Source organism: Macaca mulatta, chromosome 11, assembly GCF_049350105.2.
Source record: "Macaca mulatta isolate MMU2019108-1 chromosome 11, T2T-MMU8v2.0, whole genome shotgun sequence".
NCBI classification, from domain to species: domain Eukaryota; kingdom Metazoa; phylum Chordata; class Mammalia; order Primates; family Cercopithecidae; genus Macaca; species Macaca mulatta.
In genome coordinates, this window is record NC_133416.1 from 112,117,697 (window position 1) to 112,139,313 (window position 21,617).

The 21,617-nt window shown below is 35.3% G+C and overlaps 1 protein-coding gene across 7 annotated transcripts in view; it reads right to left on the reverse strand.

Moving 5' to 3' along the window:
- The window catches only part of SLC41A2 (solute carrier family 41 member 2), a 144,995-nt gene that overhangs the window by 70,247 nt on the left and 53,131 nt on the right, over positions 1–21,617 (reverse strand). For all 7 annotated transcript variants that reach the window (XM_015152658.3, XM_015152651.3, XM_077954832.1 and 4 more), the window contains 3 exons: positions 14,333–14,404; positions 8,178–8,322; positions 5,112–5,258 (listed from right to left, as the gene is read on the reverse strand). In XM_015152658.3, coding sequence (XP_015008144.1) covers positions 5,112–5,258; positions 8,178–8,322; positions 14,333–14,404 — 364 coding nt within the window. The remainder of the gene's footprint in view (positions 1–5,111; positions 5,259–8,177; positions 8,323–14,332; positions 14,405–21,617) is intronic.

Consider the following 21,617-nt stretch of genomic DNA (forward strand, 5'->3'; position numbering starts at 1 on the left):
TATGGATGATACTAATTCTTCCAATCCATAAACATGGACTACCTTTCCATTTATTTGTGTCTTCTTCAATTTATTTCATTAATGTTTAATAGTTTTTATTATAGAGATATTTCACCTCCTTTTCTAAATTTATTTCTAGATATTTTATTTTACACAGTGTGCTGTATGTGAAACCATACTTGCATCCCAGGGATGAATCCCACTTGGTCATGATGTATAATATTCTTTATGTATTGTTGAATTCAGTTTGCTCATATTTTATTGAAGATTTTTGAAGCTGTGTTCATCAGAAATATTGGCCTACAGTTTTCATTTATTTTGTTGTTGTTGTTTAGGCTGTTTTTGTCTGTTTTAGAGATGGGGGTCTCACTATGTTGCCAAGGCAGGACTCCAACTCCCAGGCTCAAGTGATCCTCCCATCTCAGCCTCCAGAGTAGCTGGAACTACTGGTATGTGCCACCACACCTCACTAGTTTTGTTTTCTTGTGGTGTCTTTGTCTGGAAAATTGGTATCAGGTGATGCTGACCTTATAAAATGGGTCTGGGCTGGGTGCAGTGGCTCACACCTGTAATCTCAGTAACTCAGGAGGCTGAGGCAGAAGGACTGTTTGAGGCCATGAGTTGGAGACCAAACTAGACAACATAGTGAGACCCTGTCTCCAAGAAAATATTTAAAAATTAGCTAGGCATGGTTGCATGCACTTGTAGTTCCTGATACTTGGGAGGCGGAGGTGGGAGGACTACTTGAGCCCAGGAGTTCAAGGCTGCAGGGAGCTATAATGCCACTGTACTCCAGCCTGGGTAACAGAACAAGACCCCCATCTCTGAAAATAAAAGTAAAAAGAAAAATAAATGAGTTTGGAAGTATTTCCTCTAGTTCTATGTGTTTGGAAGTTAAGGATTGGTACTAATTATATGAATGCTTGGTAGAATTCAGCCATGAAGCCATCTGGTCCTGGGCTTTTCTTTGTTGGGAGGCTTTTAGTTACTACTTTAATAACTATTTGTTATTGGTCTGTTCAGACTTTCTATTTCTTCCTCATTCAATTTTGGCAGGTATATGTTTCTAAGAATTTATCCATTTCCTCTAGGTTATCTAATTTGTTGGCTTAAAATTGTTCATAATCGTCTCTAGTGATTTTTATTTCTGAGGTCTCCACTTTTATTTCTGATTTTTTAATTTCAGTCTCCTCTTTTTTTTTTCTTAGTCTAGCTAAGGCTTTGTCACTCTTATTTGTTAGAAGAGCCAACTAAGTTTTGTTAATGCATTCTTTAGTTTTTCTATTCTCTATTTGGTTTATTTCTGCTCTGGTCTTTATTATCTCCTTCCTTCTGCTAACTTTGGGTTCACTTTATTCTTTTTTTTTTTTCTAGTTCCTTGAGGTGTAACATTAGGTTGTTTATTGGAGATCTTTCTTCTTTCTAAATGCAGGTGTTTATCGCTATAAACTTCCCTCTTAGAACTGCTTTTGCTGTGTCCCTTAGGTTTTGGTATGTTGTGTTTCCATTTTCATTTGTCTTGATATATTTTTTTAATTTCCCTTTGGATTTCTTCTTTGACCTCTTGGTTGTTCAGGAGCATGATGTTTAATTTCCACATGTTTTTGAATTTTCCAGTTTTTTTCCTATTATTGATTCCTAGTTTCATACAACTGTGATCACAAAAGATACTTGATATAATTTCAGTCTTCTTAAATTTCACTCTTCTTAAAGTCTTCTTTGTTAAGACTTGTTTTGTGGCCTAACATATGATCTCTCCTGGATGTTCCACGTGCACTTGAAAAGAATGTGTATTCTGCTGCTGTTGGATGGAATGTTTTGTATATATCTGCTAGGTCCATTTGGTCTAAAGCATAGTTCAAGTCCAACGTTTCCTAATTGATTTTCTGTCTGGATGATCTCTCCAGTGTTGAAAGTGGGGTACTCAAGTCCCCTACTACTATTGTCTTACGATTTTCCCCTTCATATCTGTTAACAATTGATCATATATATATTTTGGTGCTCTGATATTATGTGCATATATATTAACAATTTGTTATATCTTCTTGATGAATTGAGCCCATAAGACTTTTCTTAATGCCCAGTTCTTTGAGCACTATATAATATATGGCCTCTATAACTAAAGCCTACTGCTATCATAAAATCCTCTCTTTATCTCTAAAAACTGCTAAGTGTTTTCAATATAGTTCAGGAAATAAACTTGGTTTCCAAAAGTGAAGCTTCTCAGCAGGAGGAATGGGGTCTTGGAATTTAAATGTGTCTGTTCCAATCTTGGTATTCAGAATACAAATATAAGGCATCCAACTGCTGTTCTTATGAGGCCCCCTAGTGCTCACAGAGCAGACACTTTAGCAATGTGAACACAGACACTTTAGAAATATCTTTAACTCTTAAATTAACTATGGGATTGATCTGTAACACATTAAAAAATATCTCTTTAGGGGAATCAATGATACAGAAAAAATGTAAAAGACTATTTTAGTTCATTTATCTTGAATTACTTTGAGCCAACTTTCAGAAGACAAGGATTAGAAAATCCTAAGCAATATTTAATAACATTATTTTTCAAAATCATGATCTGTGATAGTAACATTCCATTTTACTTTATTTCTTGATCCAGTTAAATTATTAATGCACCACTATATGACATTCAAAATATTGAAAGCTTTAGATGGCAACACATTATGACTAAGTCTTTTAAAAGGAGAGTTTATCCCTTGTATAATTTAAAAAAGTAAAATTTTAGGTGGGGCAGGGTAGTTCACACCTGTAATCCTGGCACTTTGGGAGGCTGAGGTGGGCAGATTGCCTGAGCTCAGGAATTTGAGACCAGTTTGGGCAATGCGGTGAAATCCCATTTCTACTAAAAATACGAAAAAAATCAGCCGGGCATGGTGGCGTGTGCCTGTAGTCCCAGTTACTTGGGAGGCTGAGGCATAACTGTCACTTGAACCCTGGAGGCAGAGGTCGCATCGCACCACTGCACTCCAGCCTGGGTGACAGAGTGAGACTCTGTTTCAAAAATTAATTACTTAATTAAATTAAATTGTAAAGGTCAGGTGCATTATTTTCCTCAATAGTTGTTTATCTTCTGGAATCTCATAGTACTTAAGTCTGTAACATTATAACAATTGTCATGTTTATCATGATAACATTCTTCAATGGCATTCTCTTTCTTACTTTCTTACCATTGTCTTTAACTGAGGAGATATCTGGTATTTGCAAGCAGCTGAAAAATGTGTTATAAATGACTTAATGGTAATTTAAATACCCAAATCTGCAAATAATATACCTGTATTTTTTATGTATATAGGGTAACCTGTCCCAGAACCAGTACCAGCCCTCCATCCCTACCCCCACCCTCTATGTTCCTGGGCAAACCCATAGAATTTCTGTCCTTTTAATGATATTGAGACAGAACGCTTTATCCTCTTCTACTCCTCTTTTCCTCTCTCTTTCCTCCTCCTCAAATTGGGAGAGACTTATCTAATTAGTAATACTAGGGAAAGGGGCACTAACTCATGCCTAACTCATGCTGTTACTGGCTTTCTCTTTTGAGATACAGCCTATTAGTGACAGTCTCTCTTCCCCAATACAGTTAACAGCTTGCTCTATGGGTTGAGGACTACAAGTTGTCCAGCTGTCTGGCTGAGAGTGTGTGGGTGAGTTTATAATAGAGTAAAAGAAGAACATTAAGCCATAGTTTCTATTACTAGCCATAGCTAATATTTCAATCCCTGACTTCAGCATCTATTTCTAAAGAAGGAAAAAGTATTATCAATTTATCATCCAAACAATATAAATGACAGCAGATTTAAGATTATCCCTTTAATAACATAACCTACTTTCTGTGCTTTTTTTTTTTTGAGTGTGAGGGAAGGGAATGAAGTGTTGTCTTTAATATACTTGAACATATATCATTCTTTGCAAATTGCACAACAACATAAAAAAGCCAAGACCTTTGGAATAAGAGCTTACATTTAGGCCATTGATCATTTCTTGTCTTACACCTCACTTAAAGTAGATGCAACTTTATCTTCTAAATGAGAGAAATATTCTTTGAACATATACACCAAGTCTTATTAAATATTGTTTTTATGCCACCCACTAAATAACTTAAGGCAATTTTATATACTAAATGAAGCTTCCTTGGTATCTCCAAAGGTCACAGAAAACTATTGCCTTTGGTTGGTTAAAGCCCTTTATTTCAAGAACATATATCTGAGACTCTTACTTCTTCAAATGAAATATGCTTTAGATTTATTTTAAGGTATACCATAAATCTGTATAGAACCCATGAACATATGTGAGGATATGTGAATAAATGTTAGCCTCTGGCTTGGCATATATACTCATGTTTTTTTCTTGTATTACTGTAAGTTTCTGTTTTCTTTAATTTGGCATCTAAAAATAATAAAACCACAACGAACTTTTAGCATTTAATCAACGCTCACAGATCATATTCATTTACCATTTACCCAGAACACAAATTTGCATTAAAACAACTCATTAGATTCCATAAATACTCTATCACTATTTATCAGGAATTACATATATGGCTCCAACTTTATACAGCATTCAGTCTAATTTTCGTGGTGATTTTTTTTTCCTTTTTGTTAGTAGCCACGAAGCTACTTATTGGTGTGGGTTTCTAATGGGGAAAAAACATTCCATTGGTAAATTTTAAGTACCACTTATAAGCTTATATTCTGAGATGATTCTAGGCAAAGAACACTGAAAGTTGACTCCTAGCTGCTGTACATTTAGAGGAAAGGACAGAAATCACAAAGTATGATAAGCCTGCGTTCAGCTTTTTAACTAGCAGTTATATAAACTTGGGTAATATACACAACTTCTGTGATCCTTGGTTTTCTCATCTAAAATTAGAGATGATAATCCTTATTTTACAGAGTTTTAAACTCTATGAGAAAAAAAAAAAAGTGGGAACCATAACACATAGCAGGTATAAAACAAATGATAGTTATCCTTATCAGTCTCAACAACAGTTCTAATGCAAATGAAGGCTACCATGGATTCATGGCATTGCTGCAACGATATTTATTTAAAGAGACTTGAGACAACACACAATATTTAGTTTTAAATCAACTTACCAAGACAGGAGTATAAGCCCTGACTTATCCAAGCCAATATGGCAAGAGTTATAAGGTCGCCAAAACTAGCAGCAATGGGTGTAGCAACATTATCAGGATTTATACCAGTCTTCTTTGAACCAACGATAACCCCAACCATTATTATTCCTAGAAGAAAGAATGTTCATTAGTTTTTAGGCTATGATTTAAAGAAAATCAATCTCCCAAATACCAATATGTGTAGGATAGACAAACAGCCTATCAGTTCCAGTTAGACTGCTTAGATAAGCTGACTAAAGCAAACAAAACATTTACTCTAATGCTTTGGCAAAATGCCTTTCAACAAACTCCAAGTGGGGATCTTTGAAAATTTAATAAGTTCAGTGTTGCATTTAGAGGCCTGAAAGCTACTAAAATTATGTTAAAGCTAAAATTTCAAATTTAGTGAGTATATCTTAGATATAATGTATTTGTGTGTAATGAATCCAAAGGTTTTAATTTTAACCCTCAAATAAAGTATGCAAACATTTAAAAAAAGGTGAGTCATATGTATATGTACAACAACTGGGAAGAAGACCAACAAAACTAGATTTGTTCACATATGGCAGCTAGAAATAAATGCTTGTTTCGTTTTATTATTTAAAGACGTTGAAGTGTTAAGCAGCGGCACATAATTAAATTTTAAAACATTGAAGGCGAGAACACAAGAAACAGTCTTTGTAAAAGATATTCTTTAAACCTGAAGTTTCTGTCTATAAACCTACGAGAGAATAAAAGATTAAAATTTAACTGTGTACTTGTACTTTTACATCCTAATTTTCTTAAATCATACAAATGGGATAAAACTATTAACATTTTTATTCACACTAAATTGTGTAGATTTTGTCACACCAAGATACTCATTAAGAGGATGTAGTAAAGAGAAAACTTTAAATGTGCTAACCACAAATCAATATGAAAGCCTAAGTATGGCTATGGAAAAAAAAATACCAGAATCTCACTACACTTTTAGAGTTAAAATGACTCTAAATGTTTTTGCTCCAGCATACTCACTTCATAGATAACAAAACTGAGGTCCTATAGAGTAGGGCTTAAATTCTTGCCTAAAGTCACATAGCTTATGACTGTAGCCCAGTGTTTTTTACTCTACCTATTATAAAGCCAAAATTTTAATAAGCAGAATTTTTGTCTTGCATCAAACAGTGCCTTACATTTCAGTATTCTGGAGGCTTTTTAAATTACTAGAGACTTACCTTTCCCATAATATCATTGGGAAAAAAAAAAAAAAAAAAAAAAAAAAAGCTATAGCAGAAAACTTTTTAAAAAATGCATTATGCAATAATCAAGCAAGATGTAATTGCTTAGAATTTTTTTCCAAAAAGCACATTTGAAGATGTATATGGGAAGTTCTCCTATATATAGTATCATCTATATCTTTTCAGCTGAAAACAAACATTTTATGTGTATCACAGTCCAGTGGAAAGAGCTAAGAGTCAGGAAACTTGTGTTTTAGTTCTGATTCGACTGGTAACAAGTTGATCAGACTGGACAAGTCACCTTACCTAAGTTTTCTCACCTACAAATATAGCTAAGAGTTTCTACTTTACATATACTAAAGTGCTTATAAAGGTCAAGTTATCATAAAATTAGAACACACATTATTCAAAGTAAGAAGCTTTAAACAAATACATTTTAAAATTCTGAATTTTTGGTAGTTTTGAAAAGCTTTCAAATACTTGTTAGACTGAACAATTCTAAATGACACTTTCTAAATGAAATAAAATCAGAAAGAAAAAAGAAGTAAATGAGCCTTAAAAAATAGCATGCTGATGGTATAAATTCTTTTTGGTACCAAAAATTTAATATTCTGACAGCTTGACTTTACTCTGCTTTGGTCAATGTTAACTCCATTCAATTGTAGTAATTCTTCATAAAAACAAGAAACTACCCCTGATACAATTAAAGTACTAAAACAAAATGCTTGAAAATATTTTGGAAGTCATAATTTTAATAAGATTCCCTAAATTCCCAGAACCTAGCCAAAAAAGTTAGCTGCATTGTATGATCACCTCACGTGACAATAATCCATTTTAAACTTTGCTGGTGATACAAGGGCAAGAAAATGGCAATTATAAAATAAAAAGAACAAACTCTTTATGATTTTGGTTCCACAATAAGCTAATTCTCTAGTGTAAAGTTCATACTAATAAATATAAAGAAAAATAACCAAAATAGAAGTTCTAAAGTAATTAATTTTTAAAACCTTCTGGCTCTTGAAAATTCTATAGCCAACAATATACTGTCTTAAGTATAAGGTTATATTTGTATTGCCACAGAAACGGAAGAAATTTTTCTTGAAATCTGAAACAAAAAAATGTCAACAGAGGATGGCTTTTGAAACCCAGAATTCCTGGAATACTTGTTACTCAAGTGACAAGCCAGTAAATCCCCTGCATGATGTCCAGAAAGAGTTTCCCAATTCATTTAACTTACAGAAACAAATCAATGTTTAGACAATTCTCCTGATGTTTTTGGGGAACTATAACAGAGTATCCAAGGCCAGGAGACAACCTCAGAAAAGCCTGTTGTACACTAAGGTTTATAAATAATGAAATGTAAATATATCTGGAATAATTGAGACATTTTTTAAGTTTGTAGATAAGATTTTTTTTTTTTTTTTTTTTTGAGACTGAGTCTGGCTCTGTCGCCCAGGCTGGAGTGCAGTGGCCGGATCTCAGCTCACTGCAAGCTCCACCTCCCGGGTTTACGCCATTCTCCTGCCTCAGCCTCCGGAGTAGCTGGGACCACAGGTGCCCGCCACCTCGCCCGGCTAGTTTTTTGTATTTTTTAGTAGAGACGGGGTTTCACCATGTTAGCCAGGATGGTCTCGATCTCCTGACCTTGTGATCCGCCCGTCTCAGCCTCCCAAAGTGCTGGGATTACAGGCTTGAGCTACCATGCCCGGCTAGATAAGATTTTTTTCTGTTGCTGTCATAACAAGTATCATTTAAATAAAAATAGTCATCTTAAGAAATAAACCGTTTGAATGTAAAAGGCTATAGAGTAGACATTTATAAATTCACTTACCCTGCAGAAGAGATGCAATGAAGGCAGTTGCCACACTGCTGGAGCACAAAAGTATGGAATGATCAAGGTAATATTTTCCTTCCGGAATCCAGCCCAATATAATTGCTGCCACCGCTGCTAGAAAACCAACTACTGTTGCCTGAACCTGAAAATTTTTTCATAAATCCAATTGAATTATTCACTTTAAAAACACATTTAAAATTTTTGATTATGTAAATATTACTACAAAAAGTCAAAAAAAGTATTGCATATAATAATTGAGCTACATTACCTTTTAGAGTAGTTACTATATTTCAGTTTTAATATTCCCTAAGATGGTGGGTTCTCAAACTGCCCTGATGATCTGGTGACAACAGGTATGGAATGGAGTCCAGGAATCTGTTTTTAACAAGCACCCCAAGTGATGCTGATGGTATAATTAATAGATCACCTAAGAAAATGCCACCTTCAGACTGAGAAGTACCCAATCCACACATCTGAAGTCTGACTCTAGAGGTAGTGTTGGCAAGAGATTGGATTTTATAATAGAAATATAGAAGTTTGACTCCTGGTTCTAGCACTTAATCTTGTAGCAAATATTTAAATTCATTAATTCAATGAGTATTTATTTAGATTCTAATACATATAATGTGCTATGTTTTGTGTTGGGCTACAGCAGTGGTCAATGTAGATTATTCCCTGCCCTCACAGAGCTCTTGGTCAGTGGGAGAGACAAACATTTGAAAATAACCTCACAAATAAGCACAACTATGATTAGTGCTATGAAAATTTCAGTTCCTAAACAGTAAGACAACAATGATAACCTCAAACTTTGTGATTTAAATTAATTATATAAATATATAAAATGCTTTCCACAGTACTGACATAAAGCAACACTAAAAAAACCTGTGACTAAGAAATAACACTGACCGCTAACTCAGCTTTAGATTAATAAGATGTTAGAACTAAAAGAAACCCTAAGGGAATCATCTATTGCACTGATGAGTTTGTGTCATGGACTCTTTTGACAATCTGGTAAAAACTCTATAGAATAGAGTTCTCTTTCTCTAGGCAAACACAGAGGCACTCAGTATTTTGAGTAGAATTCTTGGTGTTCATGGACTCTCTGAAGCCTATCCATGTGCTGGAATTAAGGACTCCAAGCAAAAAATACAGTAAATCAACAGAAGAGCCAGGACTACAGAGACCAGATATCCTGGACTCCAGTCCCATGAACTTATATTAATACTATAGCTCCTGTGGATGTCATCCACAGATTCAGAGCTGAGATTCAAACTAATAAGCACCATGATGAGTGTAGCAGTTAAAATATTTCAGTATTTTCATTCTGGTTAGTAAATAATGTAATTACACTTTAAAGCAGTAAAATTAATTTATAATATAAATTCTAGCACTATGATTCCAAGTCCTGTCTGGCTTGACATTGGAACACAGAGCTAGAGAGCCTACTGCAGACATCATGGTGTGTATATATATATAAATCTATCAATTTCTGAGAAAATAAAAGCACACAACTGAGATGAGGAAGTCCTATTCTGGAAACCTGCAAAACAATGACTAACTGAAAAATGACTAATTGTACCCAAGAGAAAGCAAAGTCTGGGTTCAAGTAGTAGATGGGAAGGTTAATAGGGGCCATGGGCCTGAAGAGATGTTGGTACAGGACATGTCCCTCCTGGTGAGGAAACAGTTCCTCATGTGGGACTGGAGACTTTGCTTTATTTGGCTACTTATATATGTATTTGGTCCAGGAGGCCATTCTGTACAATCGTGAAGAAATCTGTGACAGGCGATCTGCCTGGGACTCCATTTAATAGTGAGAAGAGCACACCCCTGAGCAAGTGGGAGTGTGGGCCTCCTCTGTGCTTTCTACCCTTCTCTCTTTCTACCCTCCACGGCCAGTATCCAGGCAGAGGAGACTTGTGCAAGCCCATCCTACTCCCCTCCCCACACTCATCATTTACTCCTTCACAAGCGTTAGCAAAAGAAGCCTCAGGAAGAAAAAACTCTCTCTCCCAACCACTACCCCCAGCGCTCCATTTTCTTTTCTTCTCGCTTTTGTCTACTTGTGACTGGACTTCAACCAATTGCTGCCTCACTGGCTGGCACCAGGTGTGTCCTGAGGGGCCTGGTTGGGGTTCCCTGTTCTTCATACACCCTTGGCGGAGTAAGGCACATAAAGACACAGGCTTCGGGCTATGGCAACTAGAATCAGTGAATTCCTAGCCATGTCTGACTCCCATCTTGACTGACAGTTGCAGGGAGAGAGGATGATAAAGAAAAAGTGAAGACTAAGAATGGGAGGAAAAATGAAAAGCTGAGATGAAAATTATTAGAATAATTTGACAATTTATACTATAACTCATATTACTTTGTAAGAGTTTAGGGTATTTAAAAGTAAATGGAATATATTTTCAAATTTTATATACTATTTACAGTACTCTACTGGTTGTTAAATATTTTGATTATTACCCCAGCATAGATTCCTACCATTTCAAGCTGAAAAAGCTTAGACATCTCTAATACAACGATGGTATTTAGAAGAGGAAAGAGACTTTCATGACTGTTATTTAACATACTACTATGAGTCCTACCTAAAGCAAGAGAAAGAAAGAAAGGGCATCTAAATTGGAAAGAAAGAAGTCAAATTATCCTTATTTACAGATGATATAATCTTATATTTGGAAAAACCTAAAGACTCCACCAAAAAACTATCAGAACTGATAAATTCAGTAAAATTGTAAGATACAAAATCAACACACAAGAATCAGTAGCATTTCTACATGTCAACAGTGAATAATCTGAAAAAGAAATGAAGAAAGTAATCCCACTTACAATAGCTAAAAGTAAAACAAGATAGAGCTAGAAATAACCAAAGACATAAAAGATCTCTACAATAAAAACTATAAAACAGGCCGGGCACTGTGGCTCATACCTGTAATCCCAGCACGTTGGGAGGCTGAGGCGGGTGGATTACATGAGGTCAGGAGTTCGAGACCAGCCTGACTAACATGGTGAAACCCCGTCTCTACTAAAAATGCAAAAATTAGCTGGGCATGGTGGCGTGCCCAGTAATCCCAGCTGAGGTGGGAGAATTGCTTGAACCCAGGAGGCAGAGGCCGCAGTGAGCTGAGATTGTGCCATTGCACTCCAGCCTGGCAGCCTGGGCAACAGAACAAGACCTCGTCTCGGGGAAAAAAAAAAAAAAACTATAAAATATTGATGCAAGAAATTGAAGAGGACACCAAAAAGTGTAAAGATATTCTATGTTCATGGATTAGAAGAACCAATATTGTTAAAATGTCCATAATACCCAAAGCAATCTACAATGTAATCCCTACCAAAATGCCAAAGACATTCTTCACAGATATAGGAAAAAAAAAAAAATCCTAACATTTATGTGGGATCACAAAAGACCGAAATAGTCAAAACTATCCTAAGTAAAAAGAACAAAACTGGAGGAATCACATTACCTGACTTCAAATTATACTACAGAGCTACAGTAACCAAAAGACAGCACTGGCATAAAAACAGACACAAACCAATGGAAGAGCATAGAGAAACCAGAAACAAATCCATATATCTACAGTGAACTCATTTTGCCAAAAGTGCCAAGAACATACACCGAGGAAAAGGCAGTCTTTTTAATAAGTGGTGCTAAGAAAATTGGATACCCATATGCAGAAGAAATGAGACCCCTATCTCTCACCATCTACAAAAATCACATCAAAATGGATTAAAGACTTGTATCTAAGACCTCAAACTATAAAACTACTACACAAAAACATCAGGGGCATTTTCCAGGACATTGGTCTGGGCAAAATACATTGAGTAATATCCCACCAGCACAGGCAACCAAAGCAAAAATGGACAAATGGGAACACACCAAGCTTAAAACCTTCTGCACAGCAAAGGAAACAATCAACAAAGTGAAGAGACAACCCATAGAATGGAAGAAAATATTTGCAAACTACCCATCTGGCAAACGATTCATAACCAGAATATATAAGGAGCTTAAACAAATCTATAGGAAAAAAATCTAATAATCTGATTTTAAAACAGGCAAAAGATCTGAATAGATATTTCTCAAAAGAAGACATACAAATGGCAAACAGGTATATGAAAAGGTGCTCAACATCACTGATGGTCAGAGAAATGCAAATCAAAACTACAAAGAGATATCATCTCACCCCAGTTGAAACGGCTTTTATCCGAAGGACAGGCAATAACAAATGCTGGTGAGGATGCGGAGAAAAGGGAACCCCCGTACACTGTTGGTGGGAATGTAAATAGCACAAGCACTATGGAGAACAGTTTGGAGGTTCCTCAAAAAACTAAAAACGCAGCTACCATACGATCCAATAATCCTGCTGCTGAGTATATAATCCCAAATAAAGGAAATCAGTATGTTGAAGAGATACTTGCACTTCCATGTTTGTTGCAGCACTGTTCACAATGGCCAAGATTTGGAAGCAACCTAAGTGTCCATCAACAGATGAATGGATAAATAAAATGTGTACTTATACACAATGGAGCACTATTCAGCCATAAAAAAGAATGACATCTTGTCATTTGCAACAACATAGATGGAACCGGAGGTCATTATGCTAAGTGAAATAAGCTGAGCAGAAAAACAAACATTGGATGTTCTCACTTATTTGCGGGATCTAAAAATCAAAACAATTGAACTCATGGAGCTAGAGAGTAGAAGGATGGTTGCTAGAGGCTGGGAAGGGTAGTAGGAGAGTGTGGGGGAGGTAGGCATGGTTAATAAGTAGAAAAAAATTGAATAAGACCTAGTATTTGATAGCACAACAAGGTGACTTCAGTCAATAATAATTGAATTTTACAATAAAATATAACTACAAGAGTATAATTGGATTGTTGTAACACAAAGGATAAACGCTGGAGGGATGGATATACCATTTTAGATGATGTGATTGTTATGCATTGCAGCCTGTATCAAAACATCTCACGTACCCCATGAATATATACACCTACTATGTATCCACAAAAATTAAAAATGGAAGGAAAAGACCAGTCTGGACAACATGGCGAAACCCTGTCTCTACAAAAAGTACAAAAATTAACCAGGCATGGTGGCATGTACCTGTAGTCCCAGCTACTCAGGGGGCTAAGGTGGGAGAATCACTTGAGCCCAGGAGGTCAAGGCTGCAGTGAGCCATGATTGCGCTACTGCACTCCAGCCTGGGCAACAGAGCAAGACCCGGCCTTAAAATAAATAAATAAATAAAAGAAAAATTTATTTCAAAGAAAAAAAAAATAAAAGAGAAAAGTGAAGTCCGGAAAAGTCAAATAGATTAACAAAGGTTATAAACTGTTTAATGTTAAAGCTGAGGTCAGATTGCAAATTTTTCTATTTCCACGTCTGTGATCTCACAAGCACTTATACACATATTCAAAAAGTGTGCTTTATTTCTTTGTCCTTGAATTACATGAAATTCTGTTCATGCAACCACGTTCTCAACATTATGTCCTAGCTGAGCTAGTATCAAAATTAGTGTGCATTCCCTAAGCTCACACTAGCTAGAGAATTACTAGGGGTAGCCGCAGTCTTCAGTTTTAGGGGTAGGAGAGGGTGAAGGAAGAAGAAAAAGAGATATTCACCTAAGATTAGAGAGAGCTGTAGATTATACATGATCTACACTTCACAGTTCAGTGTATATGTAATTGGTAAACTACTGTATTGTGTATATTAATACTAGTAACATTAACAAATTAAGGAAAACAAACAAATATCTGACCATAATACATAGAAAAGAACTCAGTTTATCTTTAAATAGCAAAGTAAAAAAAAAAATAGCACTTAATGAAGTGTTAAATACTTACTAAACAGATATATTAATGCAAATTCTGGCTCTATCACACACTTATGATAGACAATATTTTGTATATTTTTTCCATATTTTGTATATATTTTTCATATTTATAAAAACTAGTCTCTAAACAAAGAATAGCTTTCAGAGGTCATGGGTATCCATTTACTCCATCACTTTTTCAAGGTACTAAATTATTGTTTTGGTCTTTCTGAAAACAAAGGGTAGACTCACAGTACTAAAATTTACAACAATCTTATAGGTAACACTCAAAATTTGTACACCCAAGATCTGTAAACAAATACGTGTGCCACTTACCTGCTTTAAAGCCAGGTTGCCAATTATTAGGTTCCACTTTTCAATGGGCGAATCCATCTTCCCAATATTTACCTGTTAAAATGGATATTTTCATGTATCACTGAAGAAAATCTAAATGCTCTCTGCTGTGTTCAAACAGCACATGAAATCTTAAAGCCCCAAATAATTATTCAGTAAATCCAATGAGCTCACAGTGTACTTTGAAATTAATTCCGAATTTACTACCAGCCTTTCAGCTAACGCTAGGTTTGCCTAACATGTTTAGAGAAAAAAAATTTTTTTTACTTACCTGTCTTACAAGAACTAGTGGACCCGTTAGTATTACCCACTCACTGATGTTAACTTACAACTAGCATCATCATGTATCATCTTAGTATGCCAAATTTTGTGTATTGAGGTCCATTGTAAATAATTACATAATTTTGATCCACTAGCAGTTAATTCCAAATTATAAAACTAATGTAACTTGAAGAATTATTGACCCAAAAAACAAGATATAAACAAATCATTCACATGTATACAATTTATATTTGAGTCATGACTAAAACTGTTAGCAATAAAATTCATTCAGTTTACAAATAAATTTTGATCATGTACTTCAACTATTAAATTTTACACATCTTTCTGCTAAATGGAAGAACACTCTCCAAAATAATATTATCACTTACATACTCAATTGCTCTGTGAGCTAATTCATATTTCTCAACCACTTAGGATTCAAAAAGTGTATTTCCAAATCTGCCAAGTTTTTCTAATGCAGTTGTTTGGAAAGCAATGAACAATCATTTAGTAAAAACACTACACGGAGTTGCATTTCAATTACTCATGATGTGCTTGGTCATGAAAGACTTTCAAATGATCTACAGATAAATGGATAAAGAGGAAAGTAAGTAAGGGTTGTATTCATGGGTAGTTTTAACCAGGTACAGACTACAGTTTAGGTCACTGGCTTTAGACAAGCAGGTTAAGAGTTATATAAACATTTCCTCTATCAATCTGGAAAACAGATTCTGTTCTGTAATCTCACTGTGGACTTTAGTCTCAAAGCATCCAGCAAATGCAAATATTGAGATTTCTCAGTATTTCAGAATAATTATTAATGCAGCCTTTATTTACGTATTTCTTTACTAAGACTGGGAATCTAAATCATTGGTGAAATTCATGTTTGTAGTTCTAACAACCTGGGGCTTTGCTCAAGTGAGTAATAAGGTACAAGCAATGTTTACAGAGTGAACCTACCTCAGGTTTAGAGTTCAAGAAATAGGAATGAGTGAAATTAGTCTTATTTTTAAATAACTCTTATCTATATAATAACTCTTATCTATAGGAAGCAATCTAAAATGATTCCATGAAAAAGTATAAGACATCAAGACTCCAGGGTTGCTTAATAATCAATGGAGACATACACATATTCAGGTCTAGGAAAAGATCAAGAAAGATAGGAGTTACAGAATGAATGAGTGCTATGAATTGGGTTTGCAACTGTGCCACATTAATTTGGCACTATCACCACCAGCCCCTTCTAAGGCTTGTAACTACATTCCCCAAAATCCCCTCCCCTATAGCTTCAGGTAACAGTCTGCCAGTGAGAAGAACTTGCCTACGATTTGGAAGTCACCAGTGAAGCAGAGGCTATTATTTTTGGAAGGTGATCAGACACGCAGGTGTCCAGACTTCCTTGCTGTAATGTATGTATGGCTTTCTTTCCTGCTCCAGGGCTTCAGGCAGTTTCTCTGAGCTTCCTACCACAGATCTTCATTTCTCCAACTTCTACAATCATGTAACCCCAAATTTCTCTATTAAATTCCCTATTGATTCAATACATACCATGGCTCTGTCTTCCTCACCAAACCCAAAGTGACACTTTTCTTTTTCTTTTTTTTTTTTATTTTATTTTTTGAGACAGAGTCTTACCCTGTCACCCAGGCTGGAATGTAGTGGCATGATCTCAGCTCACTGCAACCTCCATTTCCCAGGTTCAAGCGATTCTCCTGCCTCAAACTCCCAAGTAGCTGTGATTACAGGTGCCCACCACCATGCCCAGCTAATTTGTGTATTTTAGTAGAGACAGGGTTTCACCACATTGGCCAGGCTGGTCTTGAAATCCTGGCCTCAAGTGATTTGCCTATCTTGGCCTCCCAAAGTGCTGGGATTACAGGAGTGAGCCACCACACCCAGCATCATTTTTTCAATTAATCAGTTTGCTTTTTTTCATGATCTCTAGGGTGGCATTAATCAATTAATTTGTTTTATAAATGAAGATCACACTCTCTGAGTCCCTTCCTAATCTAGAAGTCTCTGAATGTTTACTCTTCTTAGTCTAAGATAAAACAATAAATAACAAATTAAAACAATGTATGGCATACAATAAAAAATAAAATGTAGAATATATTTATAAATAATAACTTCTTTTATAAAGCAAAGATTTTCCAGAGTAAGATTTTTTTTTAAAAGTAAACTAAAGAGAAATGTTGCCCCAAATTTACCTTGTTAGGGAAAATATGTCTAGTATAGGCTTGCATTGGCATGCGGATAGAGGTGTGGCAGGACACAGAAAATTGATTTTGTTGCCTCCATCTTGTAAAAACTACACCAACAGGTGCTGACCCATCCTACTGTCCAGTGGTTTAGTGTTAGTATAAGCCATCTAAGTTTTTTCTAAAGTGGAGAGGGAGAAGTATGAGTGTTCTGTGTAAAGGCCTTTGCTAGACCTACTTTTTTAGATTAGCTGACCTGATGGTGCCCAGCTAGACAAACCAAGAGCTTAGATGGTGATCAAATATAATAGGGCATGATCTAGTGAAGACTTCTGTGTAACCCAGTTTTATTTAAATTATGTATATCTTAAAGTATTAGAAAAATAGACCAATATTTTTGCAGAGACATCAACTAATTTTTTAGGAAAGAGTAGAGCTGAGGTGGCCAGAGCCTGAAGATGTGTTATGTGTGGCCAGCACAGTGGTTTCAAAATTTTTGAATCTGAATGCCTTTAGGTAGAATCTGTCATCTCTAGTTTTTATAACCCCCAAATCCTTCTTCTGCATAAGCAGACGTTACTTATCTGACACTGAGACATATTAGTTATGAGCAAGACTTAGGATTTATTGGAGCTACATACAAAAGGGGTCTTGGATGACCTTGAAATTATAGATTTATAAATATAGCCACTACAATTAATACTAGAAAAAATATGTTTAATGAATAAATACTTGAAACAAAGGTACTGAAAGTCTCCATTGATGTTATTATCTTAAAAAACATGTATTAACTATATGTGCAAAAAAATAGATTTTTTTTTAAAAAAACCGAAAGTTACCATTGTTACTTCCAAGTGTTCGGTGTATGGATAATTTCTATTTTTTACTTTGTCCTTCAGTGAATTTTTCAAATTTTTACCACTGAACATGTAGTACCAGTATAATCATTTTATTTAAAAACAGATATTTGCAAAAGAAATATCTAATAAAGGGCTGCTATCCAAATGATACAAAGAACTCTTAAAACTCAACTATAATAAACAATCCAGTTTAAAAAATGGGTCAAAGATGTTAACAGACACCTCACCAAAGAAGATATACAAATGGCAAATAAGCATTTGAAAAGATGCTCCATATCATATGTCATCAGAGAAATGCAAATTAAGACAACATAGCACTATACACCTATTAAAGTAGCCAAAAGCCAGAACACTGACAATACAAAATGCTGGTGATGATGTAGAGTAACAGGAACTCTTATTCATTGCTGGCGTAAAGGCCTTTGCTAGGTCTACTGATATTAGATTAGTTGACCTGATGGTGGGAATGCAAAATGGCACTCTTCACTCCAGACCTTCCATTTAATTCTTTTTTTATAGTTACTAGTTCTCTTTTAAGGCTCCCTATCTGATCACTCATTGAAACATATTTGTCTATTATTTGAACATATTTTCCTTTAGTTTGAACATATTCATACTAGTGGCTTTAAAGGCTATTAAATCTAATATCTGGGCCCAATTGGAATCATTTTTCATTAACTGGATATTAATTATACTTTTCTTGAATGTCAATCACACTTTTCGGTTTCTTTCCACATCTAGTGATTTTGGGTTAACCAGACAGTGTAGATAATATGTTGTAGTGACTCTGGATACTGTTATGATCTTGTGATGATAATTGAGCTTTCATTTTAATAGGCAGTGAACTTGCCCAGACTCACACTATAGGCTTTTGTCTCTCCCATAGAGTGAAGCAGCTCATCTCTCTGCTTGGTTCTTTCAGCTACCAACAAATGCCTTTTAGTATAGCCCTTTGAAAGTCTCTTCTGCACCTGTGCACTTTAAGCAAACTACACCACCAAAGATTTGGGCACAAATTATGCTCAGATTTCAGGGCTCCCTCTCCATGCAATCCTCTTGCTTCTGAGATTCCTTTATAAGTTTCCATATGCTCTGTCAGCTCCCAACTCTGTCGTCTGATAATCCAAGCCACTAAGACTTCAACTTTCTGCCACTATAGCTATGCATAGATCACAGAAGACAATCAACAAACACAGAAATCTTAACCAGTGCATTTGTTTTTCAAGTGTAGGCTTGTCTCACATTTCTGCCTACTTTATTGTTGTTGTTGTTGTTGTTGTTGTTGTTACCAGACTCATTTAGGTTATTCCTATGCATACTCACTTTAGTACTTGGCCAAAGATTTCATCAGATCTTATACTCAGATTTTGAGTCTCCCCTTTCCTGCAATTCTAGAATTTCCTCCCTTAATTCCCAGCCACTCTGCCAGCTCTGAACTCTGCTTTGAGCTAATAAGACTATCAGTTTTCTGCCATATGATATCCAAAGATAGGGGATTTCCCTCAGGCAAAAACATCAATAACTTTGCAATTCTTACTCATTGTAGTATGGTCTTTTAAAGGTAAATGCCACTTTCTACCTGCTTCTGATCACTTTCCATTGCCTTCAAATAGTTTTCTAGATTTTATAATTGTTAATCTCTGGAGGCTTCACCCAACTATTTCATTCTGCCATTAATTAGAATTAGAAACACTGTTATATATTTTCATATGCTTGAAATATTTTATAATAAAACATTGTACACAAAAACACACACACAAATATCTGTCCGAATGTACAGAGATGATATATATGCTCCTTTTCTTGATTATGATGGTAGTTTTTACAGGTATATATCTAAACTCAGCAAACTGTAGACTTTAAAATTGCAGTTTATTATATGTCAATAAAGCTGCAAAAAGAAAAAAAAAAAGGTGGGGAGGAAACCCTAATTGATTAAAAACCTAGTGGACTATAACAGTTTTTGATTATACATAAGTAGTTCTACTCCACAAAGCTATGGCTAGGGATTGACATTTATAACTTAAGAAAGATACTTTAAAGTGAGGAACTAACAGGAATATGCAATTCCATTTGTATCTAGCAATCAGGTTGTACAAGAACATGCAGAATTATGCCAAATTTAGGAAATAATACTGAGATTGTAACTATAACTAAATTGTGCCATAGTTATTAATATCATTCTCTGGGTTTTAATTTGCCTTTATTTTAGAACTTTTAGAATCTGAATTGCAAATCTAACTTAAAATTATTAGGGGAAGAGATTTTGCCAACTTATTCATATCCCTCATATCCCTCCACTGGAATGTAAGCTCAACAAAGGCAGAAATATTTTCTGTTTTGTTTATTACTGATCTCCTGGCATACACAGCAGTGCTTGGCACATAGTAAGGGCTCAAAAAATGTTTTTGCAATTAATGAATGAGAAAGGTAGAGTGTTACTAAATAATTTAGATAATCAAGTGTTCTCTGAGAAGAGGTTTGAGGCAATAGAAATCAGTTTTGCCTAGAGTAGAAAAGTACTAATCAAATCATGCTAGGTGATTTACTCCTGGGAAATAGTTTCACAAACTTTTTTAAAAAAAAATACTGGGGCCAGGAGTGGTGGCTCACGCCTGTAACTCCAGCACTTTGGGAAGCCGAGGCGGGCGGATCACGAGGTCAGGAGTTCAAGACCACCCTGGCTAACATTGTAAAACCCCGTCTCTACTAAAAATACAAAAAATTAGCCGGGCGTGGTGGTGGTCGCCTGCAGTCCCAGCTACTCGGGAGGCTGAGGCAGGAGAATGGTATGAACCTGGGAAGCAGAGCTTGCAGTGAGCTGAGATCGTGCCACTGCACTCCAGCCTGGGTGACAGAGGGAGACTCCGTCTCAAAAAAAAAAAAAAAAAAAACAGTCTTTAGGGCAGTGAACACCATTTTTGACTTCTTTATACCTAACATTCAAAAGCTGAAAATTTTAGACCTCAAACAATAGAAAAACTCAACAATTTATAGAATCACTGTACTTGGTTCATTTTCTAATTATATACTACTATTATATATCTATAATGCCTACTATAATTTCATATATACTATTGAAAAGATTAAAATCCAGGAAAAAATTATTCAAGTTAATCATCATACCTTTAGAAACAAGTTTTGACTCAAGTAAGATGGCAAGATAAAGTTGATTTGGATACATCATTTTTTAATTCCCTTGTAAAAATAAGAAACCTATTTTATTTATTTATTTATTTATTTATTTTAAGACCAGGGTCTCACTCTGTTGCCCAGGCTGGAGTGCAGTGGCCCCATCTCAGTTCACTGCAACCTCCTCCTCCCGGGCTCAAGCAATCCTCCTGCCTCAGCCTCCTAAGTTGCTAAGACTGCAGGTATGTGTCACCAAGCCCAGCTAATTTTTTTATTTTTTGTAGAGATGAGATTTCACCATGTTGCCCAGGCTGGAAAACTATTTTATTGAAATATCTTTTTATCTGTAACTGTTTAGTCTTTAGATTTATAGAATAACAAGCTTTAAAAACAACTGACCTTCCACAGATTGAATGAGTAGACTGTATTTTATGATATCTTATGTTTCAAGTTCTTTATCTTTATACTTGCCAAAGGCCTTCCTTATAATCTTATAAGCTCATTTATCCTGATTCTCCTTCAGATAATCAAAAAAATGAGAAAGGACCCTTGAATGGAGCAAAAAGATTAAAGTAACCATCAATCGGCCTTCTATAGCTATAATTATTTTTCTCCTAATTTTACAAGTGAAAACAAATACTACATAAAAAATGTAAAATGTTTAAAAGCATTTTTTTTGCACATAAATGAAAAAAACAGCTTTCAAATAGTGACTGCTTTAAGTTAAAAAAACAAACAAACTATACTCATTCACCCTTCTCCCTGGAACCACTGAGTACAGTTAGAAACCTGCTTCGGTAGTCCCAATTATAGACA